The sequence below is a fragment of the Anarhichas minor genome, unplaced genomic scaffold (assembly GCF_050575085.1).
Source record: "Anarhichas minor isolate MPS153535 unplaced genomic scaffold, ASM5057508v1 ptg000074l, whole genome shotgun sequence".
NCBI lineage: Eukaryota > Metazoa > Chordata > Actinopteri > Perciformes > Anarhichadidae > Anarhichas > Anarhichas minor.
In genome coordinates, this window is record NW_027466520.1 from 10,194,049 (window position 1) to 10,216,089 (window position 22,041).

The following is a 22,041-nucleotide window of genomic DNA, read 5'->3' on the forward strand; positions in this document are numbered from 1 at the left end:
GCCATCCCTCGGAGGATTAGATGAAAAACGTATTTAATTTCAATCAAAATATTCTTTCATTCATTGCAATAGGTTTGATTGATATGTACATAATAATCATACGGCTGCAAACATATGGCAAGGTTGTAATTGAGCAGCTCCTTATAACTCCGACGTGCGTTTAGCCTGCTGTTAATGGCGGCACTTAGCACAGCCGCACCTCAAATCATTCTTGATTCACAAATACATCATTTTATTTTGAAATATATACAAACATTGATCATGTATTTTTTGAAATAATACATAAACAATCTACTTTGTAAAATTAATCAAAATATAAACAGGCTGACATTTTACTTTTCTTCATAAAGGCTTGCGCATTAAAACATAATTAAACAAAAGAAACCAGTAATAAAATAGCTTATCAAATGCACAGCATTTTTTTTCTTAGACGCACACTGCACTTGGTGCAATAAGAAGAGAATTTTAAAAAGTCGCCATACGGGATAAATAAGCATCGTACCAAAACTGGATGTGTCCCTTTACTGTAAATTAGCTTTCGTCGAACCCTGCAACCCCAAAAATGGAACATTCACTGAGTGAAATGCCAGATAGTAATGTAGCGTGTAGATTGGATTTCTAACATAAAAATATTTACTTTCATGGCTTGATTTTGTGAGAACAATCACAATTATTTCCACATGGTGGATATTTTGTTATGACACTCTTGAAATCATGCAAATGTCAAATTTAGAACTGTTAAAAACAGGAGTGTACAGAGTTTAACCTGGGCTAGTCAATGATGGAAGGTGTACTAATGCTATTATATGAAGACCCAGCTGCAATTTCCATACAACAATAATGACGTTCTTCCAGTTTGAACCCTAGTTCCGCAACTAATTCCAAACAAAGTTCCCCATCTTTGTCTGGAATGGAGGGAGTTTCCATTTTTAAAAAGGATGTAGCTTTCCAATAAAAAATTAATAAAGGCACTTTGGAGATATCTAAGGCAAGATTAGGTGACTAATGTGTGAAATGAATCCAAACAAATGATGTAGGCATAGATCGATAGCTCCACATCATTTAAAAGTTGCTCTCTGCTCAGCTTCATTTGAAATGAAAGCCTTTCTTTCTTTCTTCTTGTACAGCAGGCAGGGATGGTACACAGATTTATTCAGGCTTTTTATAATGCAATTATAAAAATGCTAATTTAAGGCGAAGTAACCAACAGAAATGATCGGAGGTCATTTTTTTACATTGTCTAACTGATTGTTACTGAGATGATCAATGTACTGTCCCGGAGGAAAGATGTAGCTCAGTCCATGGGTACTTGTCTGTATAGGAAATCAATAATGTTCTTAGACTTCTTCTTCTGACAAACAAACAGCCAGTAGTCACTTTTCACTTTCCCAGCGGCCGCTCCTCCATCACTTCCTGGACTGGCAGTGTCTCGTCTTGCAAGGTGCTTTGACTAATGGAGTCCCCTTGCGGCCTCATGCTGCTCTGGAAAAACGGGGCCGTCTCATTGGCCTCTTCCTGGACAGGGCTCCCGAAGGCGTCGCCCTGACCCGCCCCATCACTACCGAGAGACGTCTGGCTCACATAGACGACTATGACATCGCCGCTGAAGTTCATCACCTGGCCGCTGGAGATAAAGGTGGTGTTGTGGCTCCCAGACACCTGACCTGTACGAGAAAAAGAGGGGATTGTGAGAAGTAGAAAACACATAAGGACGTAGGCACAAGAGTGGTAACGGGATGAGAATTGGGACACTATTTATGGATAATATTTGCCTGGTACATACATTTTTTTCTGCCTTAAAATAAAAGTAGGCTAGTGTGACAAAAGCCATGGTTTCATGACAAATAAATCCCCATTCTAACTGGCACAGAAAATGATGGGTGGAATAACACCTTATTTGGAAATCAGTTTATATATGGTACAGTTGTGCAAGACATGGCGGCGGCGTCCCCCCCCCCACACACAGTCAGATAGAGCCTTCTCTATTCATGATGTCAGTGAGGAAGGGCCTATATCTTGGCTAACCTCAGATGACGAATGGACAGTGGGTGTAATGACCATGCAGGATGACCACAGAGAGGCCACAGCTACAAAGACCGCCATACCATATCCTTTCTGCCTTCAGTGTCCAGCACTTCTCAGCGTGAGAAACTCAAGACCTTTGAAAACAACTAATTTGTCAAGGGTTTAAGGTTTTACAGACATGGCTGAATAAATGCAAATTGAAATGCCGTTCAACTCTCTCTAACCTTTATTTCCGACCAGTACTGTGCATTAAACATACAAACTTGCGCTGATCTACTATTGTTCATCTACTGTTTGTACATGCATTCCAGCCAACCAGGTGAATTAGGAAATAAAATGTGTGCTTTTGTTTTGTAAGCCATCTTTCATCCCATTAAGCCTCTGGTTCCTATTTTATCCAGCCTCCTGTCTGAGTTTCCAGCTGACAGGACAAGCCGACCCTCAGTGACTCACAGCTCTTGCCGGTTCACACATGTGTGCACACACACACACACACACACACACACATAATCACAGCAAATGTAAGCAAACAGGCTCTAGCAAACACTTTAACACACACACACACACTGAAAAGCACACATATCCCTATAATGTTGCAAAGGCAGACAAACACAATCACAGTAAGTGTGTCTCAGTGTTCCCCATCCGAGAGCCTTTCCTGGAATATCAGTCTGAGAGGTCTAGCTCAAAAATATGCCAATTCACCACAACTTTGAAAACAAACCTCTGTGGAATCTGCTTGGGCTCTTCTGTCAAGCAGATTTGTCTGGATGCCCATCAATTGTGTGCCGAGAGGGTTTTAAAACCAAAGACTAAAGTTGAACTTGTGTACCCCTCTCCTGCTACTTTTCAGCGAAAACCACAATTGTACACAGTTCTGCGCCAAATCTTGCTCATTTTACCAGTTTAATTCCTCGACAGGTAAAATATATCTGGGTCATTACTACTGTTAATGTGAACAAATGCAGTCAACTCCCCAAACTGAAGCTGTTGAGAGTCCAACATACAACTGACGTTGTATATTGTCCACCATCTAAGTGTGAGACAGCTGAAATTAAATATAATGTTTTTTCTTACAATTATAAATAGATTGCCTGCAGGAAATCCATTTAATCACCTGTGATTACTGCATGATGGGAAATGGTGCAATTAAAGAAACAAGTCATCAGTGAGAGTCTAAAGAAACATTTGTGTGTCTGTGTGTGTTTTCTTTGTTGGGTGGGCAGGGTTATAAAAGTATTACTCAAGCTGCGCACATCTTGCTTCAATTAAAGCTGTGGTCACTTTGCGCAACCCTATGGAACTCTGGGTAAACAGGAGCTTTGTAGATGGCATAGCTCAGACTGGCACACACACACACACTGTATGTTAGAGTGTGGTTCTGGTGGTTCACTAGCTCATCAAACACTCACATATCTCATTCCTGCTTTCTGTGTGGTCCCCCTAAATCCGGGGTCAAACTTTCAATACTGGCTTTCAGAAAACATGTTTCTTGGAAACAATCACACAATTTTTTTTTATTCATATGCTGAAATCAATCCTCTGTTATAGGTTGAGTTCAGCATGTTTACCTAATAATACCCCAGATTGAGCTAACCACTGCACTGATCAGACGGTTCTGATAACACGGCTTTTATAACTAACCATAACCACTCAGTGTTTGAGGCGCAATACATAAATACCTTTCCCAGAGATTGTTCTTTTTGGCAGTGTGTAAAGGTCGCTACGAGAACAATACAAGTTCAACCACGTGACAGAAAAACTTTCCATTAAAACCAACATGAATTTTATTGTGTTGTTTTTGGTCGCCAGTCCCACCTATTCTGCAGAAAGAGAACGCTGCTGTGTACTATACCAAATCATGTATGGGAATGACCCTGTGGCAATACAGTGGTGGTGACTGTCTACACCAACAAATAACTAAGAATCCACCTGGCAAACACAACTGTGGTCGTCCAACAGTCTTTGTAATGAGCCGATATCCCCAGAGCACACCACCATGGTGCATTCAGTTGTCATTGACATTGTTGAGTGGTCATAGCAAAAATATTCAGGAAATATTTATCTCCACAGCATCTTGTTTATGCCCCCAAGAGAGTTCAAAAATAGCTTGACTTTCTGGGAATTAACACACAGGGGTATGGAAGCCCATTTCTACCATGGAATTGTAATTTTTTTTTTAAAGTTCGGTAATAATAAAAGTAAAAGCACTGATGGTAAAACTAAGTGAAGATTACGAAATACTAAATCACAATTATGAGATCAACTTTCCAATCATGAGATTACTTTACAAGTCATGATTATGCAATAATGAGTCGGTATTTTGATTTTCTCTTTGACATCTTTTTTTATGACACTTTACTATGACTTTTTATGGCATACTAAAGTATGACTTTTTATGGCATAATATACTATGAATTCTTTATGACATACTATACTATTACCGTATTTTCCGCACTATAAAGCGCACCGGATTATAAGGCGCACCTTCAATGAATGGCCTATTTTAGAACTGTTTTTATATATAGGGCGCACCGGATTATAAGGCGCATAGAATAGAATAGCGTCGTAAGCGTGTCTCTTGAAAGGTGCCATTTTGGGGTCTTTATACACACAAGTGGTGTTGGACTAGGAGTAAGCACAGTACCGGTGTTTACCGCGGTGCGGCTTTGTAGTTTACCAGTCGTACTGAAACATTTTGACAGAGCGCCGTGTACAACCAGTATGGATCAACCAATTAACCAATTGATCCATATATAAGGCGCTCCGGATTACAAGGCGCACTGTCGTTTTTTGAGAAAATTAAAGGCTTTTAAGTGCGCCTTATAGTGCGGAAAATACGGTACTTTTTTATTACTTGTTCATGACATGTTATACTATGACCCTTTATACATTTTTAATGGAATACGATATTATACAACTTGTTTTATCACTTTTTGTTGGATACTATAAAATGACTTTTATGACCGTTTCTTATGGCATACTAAAACTATGACCATTTTTTCTACAATACTATGAGTTTTTTATGGCATTTTATATTATGACTTATAATCACTTTTTAACTACATACTATGACTTTTTCTGTAACATAATATAGTGAGACTTTTTTATGGCATACATACTTTGTAATATACTATATTAAGACTTTTCATAATTTTCTTATGACATACTATACTATGACTTGTTATGTCTTATTAAGACATACTACACTAATACCCTTTGATGGCATACTATACTATGACTTTTTTATGGCATGTTACATTTTTACCCACCTGAGGTAAGAGTTGGTTCAGTCAGCTGGCTATGGAGGCTCTCAGGGGAACACTCAAGATCTAACTCTCCAGAAGAGAGTTTGATTCCCTTGCTATCCCCCCAGGAAAGTCCTTGGCCTTGCTCCGGGCTCGAGGGGGGCTTGTCCAGGTAGAGATCTCCAACAGATGAAGAAGTCATCAAGGGGCTGACCGAGGTCATCGCAGAGGTTGTATTGTTCTCTGTCGAGGTGGAGTCTGTGCTTGCCAGTCTGTACAATTCCTCCTGCTTTACCGGTGACCTGTCAGTCAGGTGAGGCTTGAACTGTTGTCTCATCTGAGCTTGACACAACGGCAGGCAGAGTTCAGGAAGTGGACTTGATGGAGGGATGACAGAGGAGATGTGGAGGAGTGGAGGAGAAAGCAGGACAAGAGATGCAGCACCTGTCTCACTCTTGGACACAACTATCTTTTCTGGATTTCGATCACCATTTGCTCCATTACTGTCTGCCCTCCCACTCCCACTTTTATCTTCTTTCCCACTCTCATATCCATCCAGCCCTCCGCACGAGCAGGTTCCTGGAGTCCCGGGGCTGACAGCCTGGCTACAGTCCTCATTCTCCCCTACTTCCAATGGCTCGCGGACAGGAATGAGACACACACAAGAACCTGCCAAAAGAGGTGACACACTCACAACCTCCTCTTCTTCTGACACCTCCTCAGGTTCTCCAGACCCTTCACTCTGATCCTCCATCACCGTCTTCCCCTTGGTCCCTTCTTCCTTTGTCCTTTCCCCCGTGAAGGGCGGTGAGACCTTGACATCGGGAACGGATGTGGGAAAGGTGCATGGGTGCTCATCAGCGGGGCTGTGGGGGGCTTGGCAGACGAGTTTGGTCGTCTCACATGGTGTATATTTGGGGCCACCTCCTAATCCTCCTCCACTGTGGTAAAGAGGGGCCAAGGTCTCCTAGAACAGCAGAAACAAAGAAAGGGGCATTGTTAGTTATTTTGTGCATGAGTAGTAAGACACATGTGATTGCCCAAACCCTGCCTACACCATGTAGTAACAGACATAAGAGCTGTATTTGTTCTTAATTGTTTCATTTGATAATATCTATCATAAACAATCGAATAAGCAGGTGGGATTACTTGCAATAACTTTGGCTTCAGTGTATTTCCATAGCTTTTTAACTGAAACTCCACTTTACCTGTTGTATCCTAGTCCTCTTTAGATTCTGGACACAGGATCGCAGATTTACTAGACAAAGAAACAACATATTGGACCTTAATACTGAATAAAATGCAGTGGCAGAAATCTTAATAATTTCTGGTGAAGATGTACTGCAAAGAGGTTAATTAGCACCTTACATGATATTTTTGGATCCAGTTCAAATAGCAGGTAAAACAAAAACAAAAAAGTGTTTTATGTACTACAATGTATAATGTGATCAGACGTCAGATAGTCACTTTCACTCACTACTTCAGTATGTAAATGAATGTCTGTTTTTGAACCAATGTCTACACCTTAAAAACATAAATTCATGTAAATATCAATAATGAAACATCAAAGCTAGAGATGAACTTCGAGATTAATATGACTGTAACTTACCAGAGAGTAACTTCAGCTTGTCCTTGTAGCAGAAGAGGAGCAGGATGAGGAGACAGAGAACAGTGATGACTGACAGCACGAGAACTATAACCCAGGAGCGTGCTGCACCTGCAAGAAAGAGGAGTTCAGAGCTCGCTTTTCTGCTCTACATAACGTCTGCCAAAGATACAAAAAGTCATAAATATCTATCAAAGAGGTAAATAAATCACACGCTTTTTCCTCTTAAACTTCCAAGTAGCAGAGATGACATTAGCCCTAGGAAAGCGTTTCTTTATTTTGAGTGGTTAGATATGCATTGCATTGGCTCTGTACGGTGACAGTCTGCAGTGATTGTGCCAATGTCTTCGCTGTCTTACCAGAGACAGGTGGTCCACACACTGCATCAGCCTGAGCGCTGCCTGGCTGCGTTTCACTCCTGTCCTCAGCCTTACAACTAGAGGAGAGGGTTAAATCACAAAAACACAGAGTCAGGGGGAATGATTGACCAACTGGACTTACTTGTTGTTGTTTTTTTTCTTTCCCCTCTACATTTTTACACGCCAACCTGAAAGCATTTACGGATGAATCTGTAATGACGAAGGACAGAAAAAGGAACAGATGGAGAGAAAAACAAAATTCTCCCTCCCTCTCTCCATCCTCATCCTCATCATCATTACGGATCCGGCCGGCAGTGGAAGCTGGTATCTGATCCAGGGTTTCAGGGGAAGTGGTGTGCGAGTGTTACTCATAACAGCTGGTTGGTGGTGAGGCATACAACTACCAACTACCCAATTGCATTTTCCCTTCATGATTCCAGGCTAAAACCTGTGTTTGTTTGTTTGTGTGCGAGTGTGTGTGTGTGTGCGTGTGTGTGCATATTTAAACACTCACTTAGTCCATTGTTTGCATTGTTCGCCACTTTTGTCAGCAGAGAAGAAGCCTTTCTTACATGCAGCACATGTCTTCCTTCCATTAGTAGACTCTGGAATTAATAACACATTTTAGCATAGCTCTCTAAGTGACACTCTTAGCTGCTGTCTTTTGTGTTCATGTGTCTTACCGAGGTCCAACTCGAGTCCATATCCAGCACTGCAGTTGGGTATCTTCTCACAGTACTCACAGTTGATGGGGTAGCATTGGAGGCCGGAAAGGCAGCGACACGGCTCCTCTGCCACAGGGTTTTCAGGCCTCTCCATAAAACCCTTACCTTGTAGTCAACGGTAAGAGTATATTAGTGCAAAGGTAGGTCCAAATCCTCGAAAGGAATGGTGTGTTACATCTAAAACTCCACTCCGCAGGCTGATCTATCTATCTGTGTAGTTTGGAATTAGTTACAAAGAATGATGACACAAATTGGTAATTTTACGTTTACAGCCTAAGAGACACTGCTGGAGTTCATCAAAATATATTTTGTCTGGTGATCAGAACAGTTTCTAACCCTGAAATCAAGACAATAGTACTACAATAACTAAATATTTTATAAAACCGAGACAGTATCAGAGGAGTTGCGTTAACCTTGTGGTAATCTGTGAGGCTCTGTTGTACTGGAGAGCTTTAGATTAAAAGGTGTTTGGTTTTTGCTCTCCAATGTAAGTAAACAGGAGTGGACAACATATTTATAAACTATAACCTCATATTCTAACATTTGTATTGTTAAGGCATAAGTAGCTCAAACCTTTTTAATGTTTTATCCAAACTGCTGGTACTGACCTTGGTCACAGAGCTTCTGCTGAAGACAGCGCATGTTTTCAGTCCAGCCAGGCTGGTATTCACCCCGATTACATTTAATACATATAGTCTGTTGGGAATGGGTGCAGTCGGAAAACACACGGAAGCCTAACCAAAAAGAAGAAGAAAAAAAGTCAGTAAGAAAGAGACAGTCGGAGGAAGAAAGACAGGGAGTTACCATTAGTAACCTAATGGAAGAAGAGAAAAGAAGAATGAAATTGCCAAAATTAGAGCCCCTTTCCTCTTAAAATGAATGGGTACTACTAGTGGACCAAATGTCAACGCAATTTGTGTGTATGTGTGTGGTTGTGAAAACACGTGTACGTCTGAGCCATTTTTAGCCGAGATGTTCCTTTTTTAAAACATTCTTCCTCTTTTGATTTAGGATCTTTGTGAATGGAAATCTATTTTTATTGTATGATGCTTCCATCGTGTAAACCAGCTTTGCAATATGCATACTCTACTTTCTTGTATGTGTGTGTGTGTGTGTGTGTGTGTGTGTGTGTGTGTGTGTGTGTGTGTGTGCGCTATTACCTGGTTCACACTTCTTGCAGCATCTGGAGCCTCTTAAATAATGTGTTTCGTTACACTGGAGAGATTTGGAGACAGCATTCTAAAAGAATCAGGACATAAAATTAGTTCTCTGTTATTTTGAGCAAGTTTAGATTTATACGTGACAGGAAACAAAATAGTTGTATATCCTTTAACAACACATATTTAGAGAATATATGTATATATATATATATATTTACAGGAGATGACCAAATTATATCATGAACATAGATCTTTCTTCAGTGCTTTTTTTCCTAAATGCATGCCACACTTTTCTATTGCAATCCTTCTCCTTCCGCAGTTCATCTTTCAAATCCACAGTGATATTTTCAGATGGCGGTGAGTAATGAGAGGAAGAGGATGGTTAAATATCTCCAAGTCCAAGACATGCCCAGGAATTCTTTCCATCCTCTTAGAAGCACCTGACCACAGCACAGCACACCCTCCAAACCAGCAAACCAAACCCCAATAGCAAGCAGTCACACAAGGAGAACCAACTGGAACTTAATGCAATCCACTCCAGTCTGCTAGAAATAAAATTTAAAAAAAACACTTGGCTGCAGATATTCTCCTGATCCCCACTAGTGAGCTGTTAAAAGACAATCACCCTGTTTTTTTGGCAGGATTGGTCAACTTGCCCATTAAGTAAAAGGTGAGAATAGAAACAAATCTCAAAGCAGCAGTTCATTCTATTCTAACTTGATATAATGCCAAGTCATTACTAAGACGTGCTAGAGCTTTAGTTGCAAGGAACATGGAAGTCAACAGTGAAACATCTGTGTATGTTTTAAACAATAAATGGGAACTCTGATAAAATAAGGCCACAAAGATAAGCCGTGCAGGCTCTCGCATACATTGTACACATGCTCCAGCCAACCTAAATTAGGGGCCGGTGAACTCCTAGCCACATTGCTGAATTAGAGAATCTGGCTGTTATGACAGAAACTATGCCAAAGCCACAGTGTCTATATATAAATGTAAAAGAAATACAACCTATAGGCCTGACTGCACTTGAGCTGGGATCAACCTTCTACTTTTTCCCTCACTCAGCCCTTCTGAAAGCTTCTTTTCCCCATGAAATGATACACTAATTCAGTCATTCATTCTGTAATTTGTACTCTAAAGAAATGCTGGTGCTGCAGAGGTACAGTTAAGTGAAATGTGATAAACCTCATCCTCCTGCTCTTTGGCGACCTTCACAAGTCAGTCTGTCATCATACTCATCATCAATGGCTATCTTTTCTTTCCAACAGTGCCTCTGTCTGACTGCAACTCAAATGTCAACCTTCTTAAAATAATGACATTCTTACTTTAGAAAAAAATAGTTTCATGTTAAAATCTTAAGAGGCACAATAATATTAGATTAGATAGGAAAATAAGGTGATCTAACTCTAACATTGTCTTTCACTCCCTGTCCTCCTCTTTCTCACACCTCCACGTTAAACTCTGTTTAGTCTCAGTGTCTGTCTGTCCGGCCCCAGGCTTCAACAGCACACCAACAACACTGAAGCATTTAATTATCTCCATTATGCCTCTCACACATCAGCCGGTCTTTGTTTTAGAATCTAACCAGAGGGATCATGATGCACAGCGCTCACAGCTCAGACCGCAGCGCTAACTAGCGCCATGTGCTGCAGCAGGCAGAAGTGACAGAAGTAGGAAAGCTTCCCATGCTAAGACGTTCATGTACTGTAGATAGGTGGATGGATAGACAGACAGAGATGTGGAGACACAAAAGCCAGTGGTGGTCAATCCGTACAACTGGGACACAGAGCACAGGAAGTCAAAAGAATGCTGGGAATTGTGTTTTTGTTACCGCCACATCTAAATATTGGGTGTCAGTTATGCGAGGCAGTATGTTTCTACTCACTAAATATACAGTATATGTAAGAGGAAAAGAGCTGATCCACCCTTTATGATTATAGGTTATGATGACTGTCAAGATAGAATATCCAACCTCAAAGCTAACTTCATCTGCTGTAGGGATTCAAATATACACGTGTGTTGTGTGGGTCTAACAGAAAGTGTGAAGAAAGAGATGAGGGAGGTAAAAGGGGAAATAGTCAGTGGGGTAATACCATGTTAGCATATTATCCCAGCATTTGTGTGATCTATCAAACAGGAGTGTGATGCAGAGTGCATTCCATTTGCAGTCAGAATACAAGAGAATTTGCATAACGGCCACGGCAGCCGTTGGCATCGATCCAAGATACTTATCTTTATCCAGTACCACCTTATCCATGATAATTGCCAACTGCAAAATCAGGATATTCAAAAGGATCTCAAAACGTTCACCACGTATGAGCATCTTAAAGACATAGCGAGTTATTACTCAAGTAATAATCAAACACAGTTTGCATTGTCTTATCTTAAAAACTGGTTGTGATTTTCAATAAAAGCTTGGCATCAAGTGACACAACAAAAGACAGCTCAATGTCCAAGGAAGAACTATTCTGATCTAATAATGTCACCACACAAAGCTCTATTGTCACACAATACTGCATGCTTTTGTTATCAATTGGATGCCTCTGTTGTTTGTATAGTTAAATCAAGTTTGGATCTGCAGGCCTGAGGCAATGTTGTGTTATTGCTCAAGCATGATTACTGATGTGACGGTGGATGGATGGATGGATGGATGGATGGAGCTACAGGGGGGGGGGAAAGCTCTTGATGGATTAAATGATAACATTGAAGAAGGGTTGCTGGTTGAATATTAGATGTGGGGAGTTGGGAAAGAGGCAGTGAGAGATTGCTGATGGATAATTGAATGAAAGATGCTCAGATGCATGACTTGCTAATAGAGAAAAGTACAGGAGCCGTGGGTCGGCAAATAAACGAATCCACCAAAGCTCAGTGTATTCATAATGTATTGACTTTTAAGCTCTCGACATCTTGAAGTAATCTTGTATTGCTCAATGTTACACAGACAGTTTGAAATGGATTTGGAATAGACTGGATGAAGTGGTTGAAAACCAAGAAAATGAAGGGGAATTCTTTGGGGATACTGTGAGTCAGTAATGGCAAAACCATGGTAAGAACAAACCAAAGCCAAAGGTTTGCAGTGTCACCTTAAAACGCAGATGAAAAACATTTCTTCCCTTCCACACACACTGACTCGTTTTTCCAGCTGTTATGCTCTTGTTGCCACTATTTGAACAAATTGCACTTTGAATTAGATAAACATCTTTCTTCTGCGCTATTGCCTTCTCTGGATCTCTGATGTGGACAAGATGCAGTGCCCTGCTTGCAGCGCTATCTCTTGCGACACATTTTCGGTGAAGCAGAGAAGAAAAAGAGCGCCTGTTCCAGTCAAAGTCATAACGATGCTGGTTTACGGTAACACAGGCAAACAGGCAGTGGCAGATCGCTGGTGCCCAGCAGTCCCACCACTGCGACCACATTTTATAAACTACTTCCACCTGGACAGAGTTAGCTGCTTGGACTAAACAACAACATGGACAACGACATGCCATTCACTTTTTCTTTTACTCAAAGTAAACTGTGGTAGTGGATAAACTAAGGCATTACGCAGGTCTTATGACGTCAAGATACAGCGAAAGTTTCTGATACAATAGAAACAAGACAATTATAATTTGCATGATGTGTTAAAGTAAACTGCCTGTATCATTATGGCGACAGTGACTGCGAAACAGAGGAATATTTTTTTGTTTCAGTGGCAAACCGTTCTGGATCGCTGTAGGACCAATTGTCTCTGCTTCTCACATTGGAAGTCTCTGCTCTGTCAGAGCTAAATAGGTTCTTGATGAGCCATTTGGCCAGCGCGAGATAATACTTGGTAGAGGGACAAGATCATCCAGTTGCCAGCGGCGTTTTTTTTTTTGCGGTCAGAACAGACGAGGTGGACTCAACCCAAAAACAACCGTTTCCAGTCAGTGTAAAAAAATCCAACCCCCTCCTCTTTCTCCCTTTGACCAGTTCATACGACATATGATCTGATGACACATATTCTGGTTTACTGTTACATACCTCCTTCTCCATCTACTCATCATGCTTTTCAGAATTAAGTCAATTTCCATCTCCTAAAACGCAGTGCATAGGATACAGAGTGTACAATAAAGTGATTATCAACTCTCTTGACTATTAAATGCATGCCGTCATTTTGTTATCAGGTAACTTTAAACCGTATATTTAATACAAGAAGTGTGTTTTTACCTGTGCGTAAAAGGCGACGAGGACGCACGTTATCCAGCCTCGGACTATCCAACTTGCAGACATGTTCGAGCTCATCTCTGCTGGTTATTAATTGAGACTACTTCTGAGGCAAACTTCTCAGCCAAGATGACGACTCTTCTTCTTCTTCTTCTTCTTCTTCAGATTAACTCACAGGAAATCACCTTTTCTTGCGCGCGGGACCTCCACACCGTCTCATAGGGCATTATTGCGCCTTCATTCATTAGGCAGCTGCAGTTACCACCTTTCTTCTCATCCTTCTGCTGTCACCCACGCGTTGTGGAGTAAGCTGCATGCAACAGCTTGTAAAAACTGACTTACTGACTGAGGGAGGGAGGGAACTCCTCCCACGTTGCCATACTGCATGTCAAAAAAAAAAAGGTTCACTCCCACTCTTCTCTCCTACACCTCTAAGCACAGATCTGATCCTCTGAATGAATGCATATGTGACAGTTAGTGTGCCTGGTAGTTCTCGATGATGCATGAGATTATCATTAAACCAACAAACACTGGCATTAGAAATACTGTCAGTGATGACCAACTTGTTTAGCTGTCTCACAGCCTGCATGACTTATTTATTTCTCAAGTAGCACTTCTCGTGCGATTGGCCAAACAAGTTATGTTATGACCTCACGGCAGAGATGAATACAGATGACCACACACACTTGGGCAATAGCATGTGGTCATTCTAGAGGAAAGTGGGCAGCATAGTTATGGCAGCCTGGGTCCTGGAACAGCCATGTACATTTCTGCAGTCTCAAAAAGACATTCATTTTAAAGCACTGTGACCGCCCCCAGGGCTGAAAGAGAGAACAAGCAGTGAATTTGCATGGCAGATTAGACCCAGCCTACCTTGGCAAGTGAAAAAGGGAGGTTTGAGAGAGTGGAGAAAATGTTCTCTTCAAGTTGACAGTTATGCAAATATGAAATTGTATGTGAAGACCCGGAATGGATAAAACAGGGTTGGTCGGCATGAGAGGAACGGAGAGGTGAACAACAACAAAAAGAGATGAAAAGAAATGAAGCAATCTATATTAATTGATAAGAGTTATGAAACTGAAGAGAGAATAGAAGAAAAAGAGACAAAAGTGTCTGTTTTAAAGTACTCGTTGCATTTAGTGATATTCCAGAAGTTTTCATAACAATAAGCACAAATTATGACTAAAAATGACCAATGACTCATGTCAAATTGAGGTGCGTAGATAGACAAAAACTTGAACTCATAAGAAGTTCAATAGAGGGAGAAAGAGGAAGAATAATGAGGGTTTTGGGCTGAGCCAGTGGAGGCAAAGGGCTCTGTCCTCTCTCTCCCCCTCTTCCTGTAAAAACATGCTGAGAGAAGCTGTTTCGTGGTGGAGCCTCTGCAGCTCTGCAGCGGTAGCAATTAAGAGCCAGATTTGACTCTCATAGCAATCAGAAACCTCAGCTCGACTCTGAACGCACCCCACAAACATTCACACCAAAGTCAACCCCCGACATCAAAACTGAACTGAAAACATGGAGAAGTCGCAGTTAGGCTGCACTTCAAACATAGAAGTTACAATTAAGGTTGTTTTTATGTATACAAATGTAGATCCACTGCAGGCAGACACCATGCTGGTTTACAAGCATCACACTTCAGACGACCTGGGTCAGAGCCCAGCCTGTGCAGCTCTGCATGTGTCTGTAAGCATGTGGGCTGTGTTGCTTAGCATCACTTACAACAAGTCAAAGTCCATGCATATTCCAGACAGGTCATACACACAAAAATGAACGCACGCCATGGGCCGTTGAATGGTTTCCATTGAAGTAAGACACACTTGTTCCATAGAAGAAAGCAGCCGCAGCCTGTTTTGGTACCATGATTTTGGAGGAAGCTTCAAGGGTTCGGCACCGTCTCCCTTGAACACACTGAGAAGCACACAGGGCTAAAAAACATGCATGTGGCCCTCACATCCACACAGAGCCGAGCGGAACATTAACATTAAGGCTTAGCCACCGTGTTCCGGTGGGTTCAGGGTTGGATCTGCGTTGCTTCTGCTCGCTTTGGAAACAGATGTGATCTGTGAGTCACCCCAGTCACAGATGTGAGTAAGCTGCCTGCTTTTGCCATTTCCACACCAGGAGAACTTTCATGACATGCACATACAGAAACACACGTATTTGCATGGCGACACAAACCCACGCTGATAAAGCCAAGCAGAGGGTTGTTTTGGCACAAAGAACAAGGCTGTTCACTAGAAATTCAAATCACACATCAGGTATCTCTCCGCACACATATCTGCAGACACAGATACACAGGCATGCACACAGAGAAATGGGAGCGCACACACACACACACACACACACACACAATGCTGCCATGCCCTCTAGTGCCGCCCCGTCGTATATTGATTATTTGTCCACCTGGTACGTTATCAGTGATGGTGGTTGAATATTAGCTGAATATGCAAATTCTGTTCTTTATCAAGAGGTGTTCACTCCCTCACGTAATGTTCAACCACTAAATGAGTGCCTGCTCCACAATACCCTGCTTGACCCATTTCTATTTCCAACATTTATGAATGTACTGCGTTCCACTACATGTCAATCAGAAGTGTCCAAAACATGTCCTTTATCGAAAATTTCATTGAAATGGCAACCACATTTTCTGCTTCTTAACGTCATTTCTTTAAAAAGATGGATTGTGTTTTAATCGTCCTGTTGAATTCCACTGGCGACCTTCTGAGGACCCCACGTCTTTGACGGAGATCAATGGTATGTTTTTGATGATGTAGGTCAAAGTTAACCACGTTATTGAGAGATAGTGCAATCTTGACGGCAGATCTGAGCTTTTACTTCTGCTCCCAGTTGCAGTAAGTTGCTGGGAATGTCCCGTAAGATGGACTTTGGTTTGTTGTACTAAGCAGACAATAGACCACATCAAAGGGTTGGATGTGAGGGGCAGGGACAGCAGGAGTGTTTGTCTGTGAAATTACTTTGTTTTACGGCCCCCCCCCCCCCCCCCCCAACACCTGTCGACACTTGGAGCCATTGGCCATAATCAAAACTTGGGACACCAAGAAGTGTAAAAGCATGCTGACATTCAGTGAAGCCTCCAGAGGTATATTGAAGTACACAACTCATCTCCATCTTTTATTATACCATGACACCGATTTCAAATATACATAATGAGTACCATCCTCTCAAGTTCAGTGTATGATACAGTTAGTTATCATTTCTCGTAGAGCATATTGAAAAAGAACAACGAAAATAGAACCAAATACCCACTTTAGAAAAAAAAAAATAAAAATAAAAATAAAGTACAATTATCTGAGACACTGCAACACAGAGACAAGATGCAACGGACAGAGGGCATAATTATGAGCAGTGTTCTCTTCAACTTCACATTGCCAAAACGGATAAACAAAAAAGAAATCCATCAACAGTAGTGATAATGTTTATCATGTGTAAGACTCTGAATTAAAACAAATTATATATAGACAATATCAAAGAACAAAATAGAAAATAGGAAAGTGAAGTGCAAATTTCTTTGGAAGTTGTAATAGTTTTTTTTCTTTTTCATTAAGACATAAATAAGTTATAAAATACAAGCTGTCAAAACAAAAACCAGTGACAGACTTTAAAGAAACAAAGGCAAGACTTTTTTTTTTTTTTCATAGCTTCAAGTATGCAATACTTCTGAGAGCCATACAGACACACTGTACAAGGCATTCTTAACAGAGCCGCTTTGTCGTCTTTTAGTACAATTATTCTATCATAAATGCATGTTAATGCATCTATCGTACAACTCTCTGCTCCAAGATGGGGTTTGAAATTCTACATGAAATCCAGCAGGCCGTGCTCAGAGTTTTGTCTCCTAGTGACGAGTGAAGCTCTTCCGACACAAGAAGTACTGCACTGAAATCAAATTAAATCCTGTGATACTATTAAGTCCAGAAACGCTCGAGAAACAAGTCCTTTGTCACCACTTTGGGTGCATCTCAACACTTCTCAATGTCTTCCGCTCTCTCTCCCCTCTTTCTGAAATGACAATGTTGACAACATCCATAAAAGCAAATCCCTTGTCATCGACAGTGCTTTTGTCATGACTGAGGATTAAGGAGAGGAGAATGAGCAGAGGGGGGGAAACCTTCGCCTTAAAAGAGCATGGAGTCCTGCTGCACTGGAGATTTGAAATCAACAGAATTTACAGCAAACCTTCATATCTTGAAACTGAATAAACTCTACACACGGGTTTTGTTCTACTTTAAGCTGAACCGATGCTTTTCCCCAGTAGAATGAAATGCTCCCAAAAGACAGCAGGGGGATTGTCAGTTAGTTGCAGTTGTCGATCGGTCGTCGATCACTTCTTTCTCTGGAAGACGTTGGCCAGCATGGCGCCAGAGGTGGTTAGCTGACCCATCTTGCTGAGGAACTTGGTCTTGGCATCTTCACCCACCAAACTGGAGGCGATGGACATGGAGCTATGGGGGGGGGGGGGGAGAAAGGGCATACAGGTTGAATTTGGCCATGATGAAGCAACAAAGTTAGCTCTGCTTTTATTAACATATATTGTGACAAGCTTGGACAAGACGGAGCCAACCCTGAGGCCGTTGCAATAAGGACTGAACAACCTTTACTTTTAAACGGGAAATGCTGTTTGCCAATACAGCCCCTCCTGATTTTTATAGTCTAACGGCTCCATAAGTTCCCCTTTTGAGTTATCTGGGATTCAGACTGATACATGTGAGCAGTTACAACACTCTGCCCTGCTGTTGAGCAATGCAGCAGCTTGGCAAACACCATAACACCAACACCAAACTAAAGTAAATGGATTTAGGGAGTCCGTTGACTGAACTCCATCTCATAACTTCCAGATGAAACTTCCCTGCAAACTGTTAGTTTACTGTTGTAAACATACATTATTTATAGGAAATTAAAGGAATTTCATATACCTTTCGGAAGAAATGTGCATAAGCATGTGAAATATTTCACCAAAACTATGAGACGCCTCTTCAAAATGTATTTTCAACAGAATGCTCACTGAGCTGTGACAGCCACAAAGTATCAGCAATTCCATACCAGGAAGTAAATGGGGAGCGGGACAAGTTTAAAACTACTTAAAAGACACAAGCTGAAAAAAAAAACAAGAATCCAAATGATCAACTGTGGCATTAGAAGTCGAAGAAAGACTTGTAAGAGCAAAATGAAAGAGGAACAGAAATCTCTCGGCACAGACATAATAGATTTTAACCTCAGAGGGTTTTGTGGGAACACACCCAAAACTGTGCATGTGTGCACATAGACGAGCAGACAAGTACACGATTCTTTCATCCATATATGCACACTGCTCTTCTTAATGAGCCCCGAACACATGTTAACAACATGGGGGGAAACAGCATTTAAAAAGACACCCACAGTTTGGCCAGTTTCCCAGCTCTCCTAGCTTTACCCAAACAACTCCTTGTACTTTTCTGCTCTCCCTCTCTCTCTCTCTCTCTCTGTGTGTGAAGATACCCACATAATGAGTGTGGTTCAACACTCTTAAATGTTCTCCTCTCCGCTGGGGAATAAACCAGCAATACAGGCCCCGCTCCAACACTATTAAGTGACCCCTCCCCTCACAGTAGGACTACTTCTTCCCCCTTCAAATTCCTTTTAATTACCACTTTATAGCCATCACTTGTTGCTGTCGCTGCCTCTCATGCAATAAAATCAAATGTTTTGCAAATAATTTCCGAAGAAGTGACAGTGTGAATGGGACTGTTTGTTGGTTCTCACCCTTGTGCGTCAGCCATTCCTCTGTTTTCCACCTTGATTTCACACTCTTTGATCATGGAACTCAGAATAACCTGTGGAGGACACGACAGAGACGGGTGAAATGTTACCTTTATAAAGAGGTCTTTGTCATAAAACAAGACTGAATGATTTCATCAAAGATGTATTTTTGCAATGCCATCTTGCAAACAGCATGCTTTTAACCACTGGAGTGGTACAAGGCAGGTGGTGTATAGTCTAATTATGTTCCAACATCACTGAATAAAAACCTTTTTTTTTTTTGTATTTGGATGTTTTAATGCATGGCAGTTCCACTTTAGAAAATAATTCCTGTCTTGGAATTTTGGTACGCAGACCTGACAGACGGAGCGGATGTGTACAGAGGGAAAAAAAAAAAAATAAAATCAGCTGATCATTAGTCACCTTGGGAAAATGCTCACATGAAATGGTACACTTGAGATTCTGAGACACAAATAAAAATCGCAGACGTGCGTGTGTGTGTGCGAGTGTGTCTGAGAAAGAGGTGGAGAGTCAGACTGTCTGTCTTCACCAATATTATGCGAGATCTTCTGAGAAAAACACACAGAAAGAAGGAGAATCTCTGGTCCATCAGTGGGTGAGTATGCGAGACGAGATATGAAATACATGCGTGCATTGTGAGAGTAAGAGTCAGTGTCTGAATATGTGTATGACCCCCCCCCCCTCCCCTCAGGAGCGCCTCCTGACCTCGTGCTCAGGAGAGAGCTGCTCCATGTCGGCGCGGAGACACCTGAGACCGGGCAGGAAGTGGTTGACCATCACCTCCTCAGAAATGACTGCACAGGAAGTTAAGGACTCACATTGCTAACTTTTCACTCTCTGGGCTCCCATGCAGGTTTCAGAAATGTGGGTGTTCACTTTAAAATTGAGTAATCTGGGAATGAAAGAATGAAAAAAAGAGGACGGCAAAACGTAAAGCTTACCGATCCAAACTTTCTTGTTTCTCTCACTACATGTATAGACATAGAGATTTAAAAGGTAGTGTTTGCAAAGCCAAGAAGTTACAAATACTATTTGGATAGTGCTTCCAGGCATTACCAGATGTATGGAGTTTACTTAGGATTATTCAAAATGTCAAGAGAATAAAAAGCACTTTTTAAAAATGTTTTCCTTTGACTGTACAAATATATGCATTGCTATACCACATTATGCTGACACAAACCTAAGATTTAAGCACAACACTACTTTGTCCAGGATTGTATGCGTTACGCCACCTGTCATTGCCAGTTTAGCTATATGGCACACGGAGTGAACACATTTATATTTTTAGAGATGGGAATGTACAATTTCAGAGCTGTCACACTGATTACACAAGAAAGAAGTGCAGTGGGAGGTAGAGCCTCTGAGGTTTAGGGCTATACCTTGTGGACACTACTGCACTGCACAATAACAGCCTGACAAAGATCCACAGGAATGAACCTCAGACCAGCTGCACTCTGTGTGTGTGTGTGTATAGGGTGTGGTTGACAGAAGAGTAGAGTAGAGAGAGGGGAAAAAAAGTGTGAAAGGGGGAAATAGTAAGAGAGGAAACAATCCCAGAAGAGAAAGGAGACAGAGACAGAGCAGAGGTAAAGTAACCGTGAGTCCTATCCTGGGAACTGTTACCAACAATTGGAGTTGATGCGCAGCCCTTCCCTCATCTCACGTTCTTTCTCCCTCTCTCATCCTTTCCTTTGCTTAACCAACCCTGTAATTACTCCAGCCCCGAAATGGAGGCAGCTTATTTTCCCTTTCTCCTCCTGCCAAATTACAGGCAGGCTCTGCCAACACACACACACACACTGAACCGCACAGCTGATACTTACCACACAGTTAGGCCGGCACATCCAGGAGCACATCTACCCAGTGCAGCTAGCATTTCTAACGGCCTTCCCACTGACTCACTGTTACGATAGCTAACCCTGAACACAAGCCAACCTTGACACAGACTTCTAGTTAATCGTTTGGAAAGCGTGAACTGAATTGCACATTTTCCCCCTTAAGTTTCACAAGATATCCGGCGGTTACGCTTTTAAGTACAGCATGCAGCTGTCATTAGGAGTATAAATGACAGTAAATCCAAGCTGACCAGTATATGGCCCAGCTTACGCAGACCATCTAGTATGACCTCTGGAAGGATACAGCAGCAGGAGAGGGCGCTGTACGCCTCAAACAGCTGGGTGGCAATGTCGATCCTCTTGCTCTCCACCGTCTGGCTGTTGTTAGCCAGCGCCAGCTTGTGAAGATGTGGCAACACGACTAGAGACATTTACAGACTTAAAGTTAGTGCACATGAAAAGCAGAAGCATCGACATAGACATTGTTTGCTTTCGGGGATTTCTATGCATTTGTGTCTTTGACATACACTCGTCTCTAAAGCGCGGCTCTGCATTAGGTCCAACTCTTCCGAACGTCCTGATGATCTCCATGTGCAACGAGTGCTGATCTTGGTACTGAGGGTCTTCCAGGAATGATGCCAGCTGCATTTTTACACGCTCCAGCAGCTACACACATGCACAGAAACTATGTTTAAACATGTTTTATAAATATTATTATTCAATTAAATTCATAGTCAGCACATTAGAAAGTGTGCAGTTAGTTTCCTACCTCTTTTTGTGTGACGGTCTCCATGATGGTACCAAAGGCGGGTATAGTAGATATCCTCACAGAGCTAAAAGCAGCAGGAGAGCAAGACAAGGGTTTGACCGTTCATAGTCACGGGTATCACTATTTTAGGTATCCTCTAATTCCTCAATGTGCTTTTTAGCAGGAATCAAATATTAAGTGCAAATAGTTTGCACAGTCATAAAAAAGAAATGTTGGAATCATCAGCTCATTGGGTTTTAACCACATTAACCACGTGATGGTTCAGGTTAGATGGTTAGATGGCCTCAGGTCATGTCATTTGTAGGGAGGCACCAATCAGGTTCCCTTTGGCTATTTTGTGATTTT

General features: G+C 41.6%; 2 protein-coding genes across 7 annotated transcripts in view; both read right to left on the reverse strand.

Moving 5' to 3' along the window:
* Window positions 1–16: 16 nt before the first annotated feature.
* Window positions 17–13,746, reverse strand: tnfrsf11a (tumor necrosis factor receptor superfamily, member 11a, NFKB activator). The gene is made up of 10 exons (XM_076080671.1): window positions 13,315–13,746; window positions 9,124–9,202; window positions 8,572–8,697; window positions 7,922–8,068; window positions 7,753–7,843; window positions 7,239–7,315; window positions 6,883–6,990; window positions 6,482–6,531; window positions 5,298–6,240; window positions 17–1,664 (listed from the first exon to the last, which is right to left on the reverse strand). Exons 1-10 carry the CDS (start codon window positions 13,387–13,389, stop codon window positions 1,381–1,383), a joined length of 1,980 nt encoding a protein of 659 aa, XP_075936786.1. The 5' UTR covers window positions 13,390–13,746; the 3' UTR covers window positions 17–1,380.
* A 2,673-nt stretch (window positions 13,747–16,419) lies between these two features.
* The window catches only part of relch (RAB11 binding and LisH domain, coiled-coil and HEAT repeat containing), a 29,736-nt gene continuing 24,114 nt past the window's right edge, over window positions 16,420–22,041 (reverse strand). For 5 of the 6 annotated variants that reach the window (XM_076080215.1, XM_076080216.1, XM_076080217.1 and 2 more), the window contains 6 exons: window positions 21,697–21,760; window positions 21,455–21,593; window positions 21,232–21,348; window positions 19,798–19,886; window positions 19,075–19,145; window positions 16,420–17,777 (listed from right to left, as the gene is read on the reverse strand). In XM_076080215.1, coding sequence (XP_075936330.1) covers window positions 17,657–17,777; window positions 19,075–19,145; window positions 19,798–19,886; window positions 21,232–21,348; window positions 21,455–21,593; window positions 21,697–21,760 — 601 coding nt within the window. In that variant the 3' untranslated portion in view covers window positions 16,420–17,656. Of the gene's footprint in view, window positions 17,778–19,074; window positions 19,146–19,797; window positions 19,887–21,231; window positions 21,349–21,454; window positions 21,594–21,696; window positions 21,761–22,041 lie in introns of those variants that run through there. The other variant, XR_012949400.1, reaches the window with a different exon arrangement.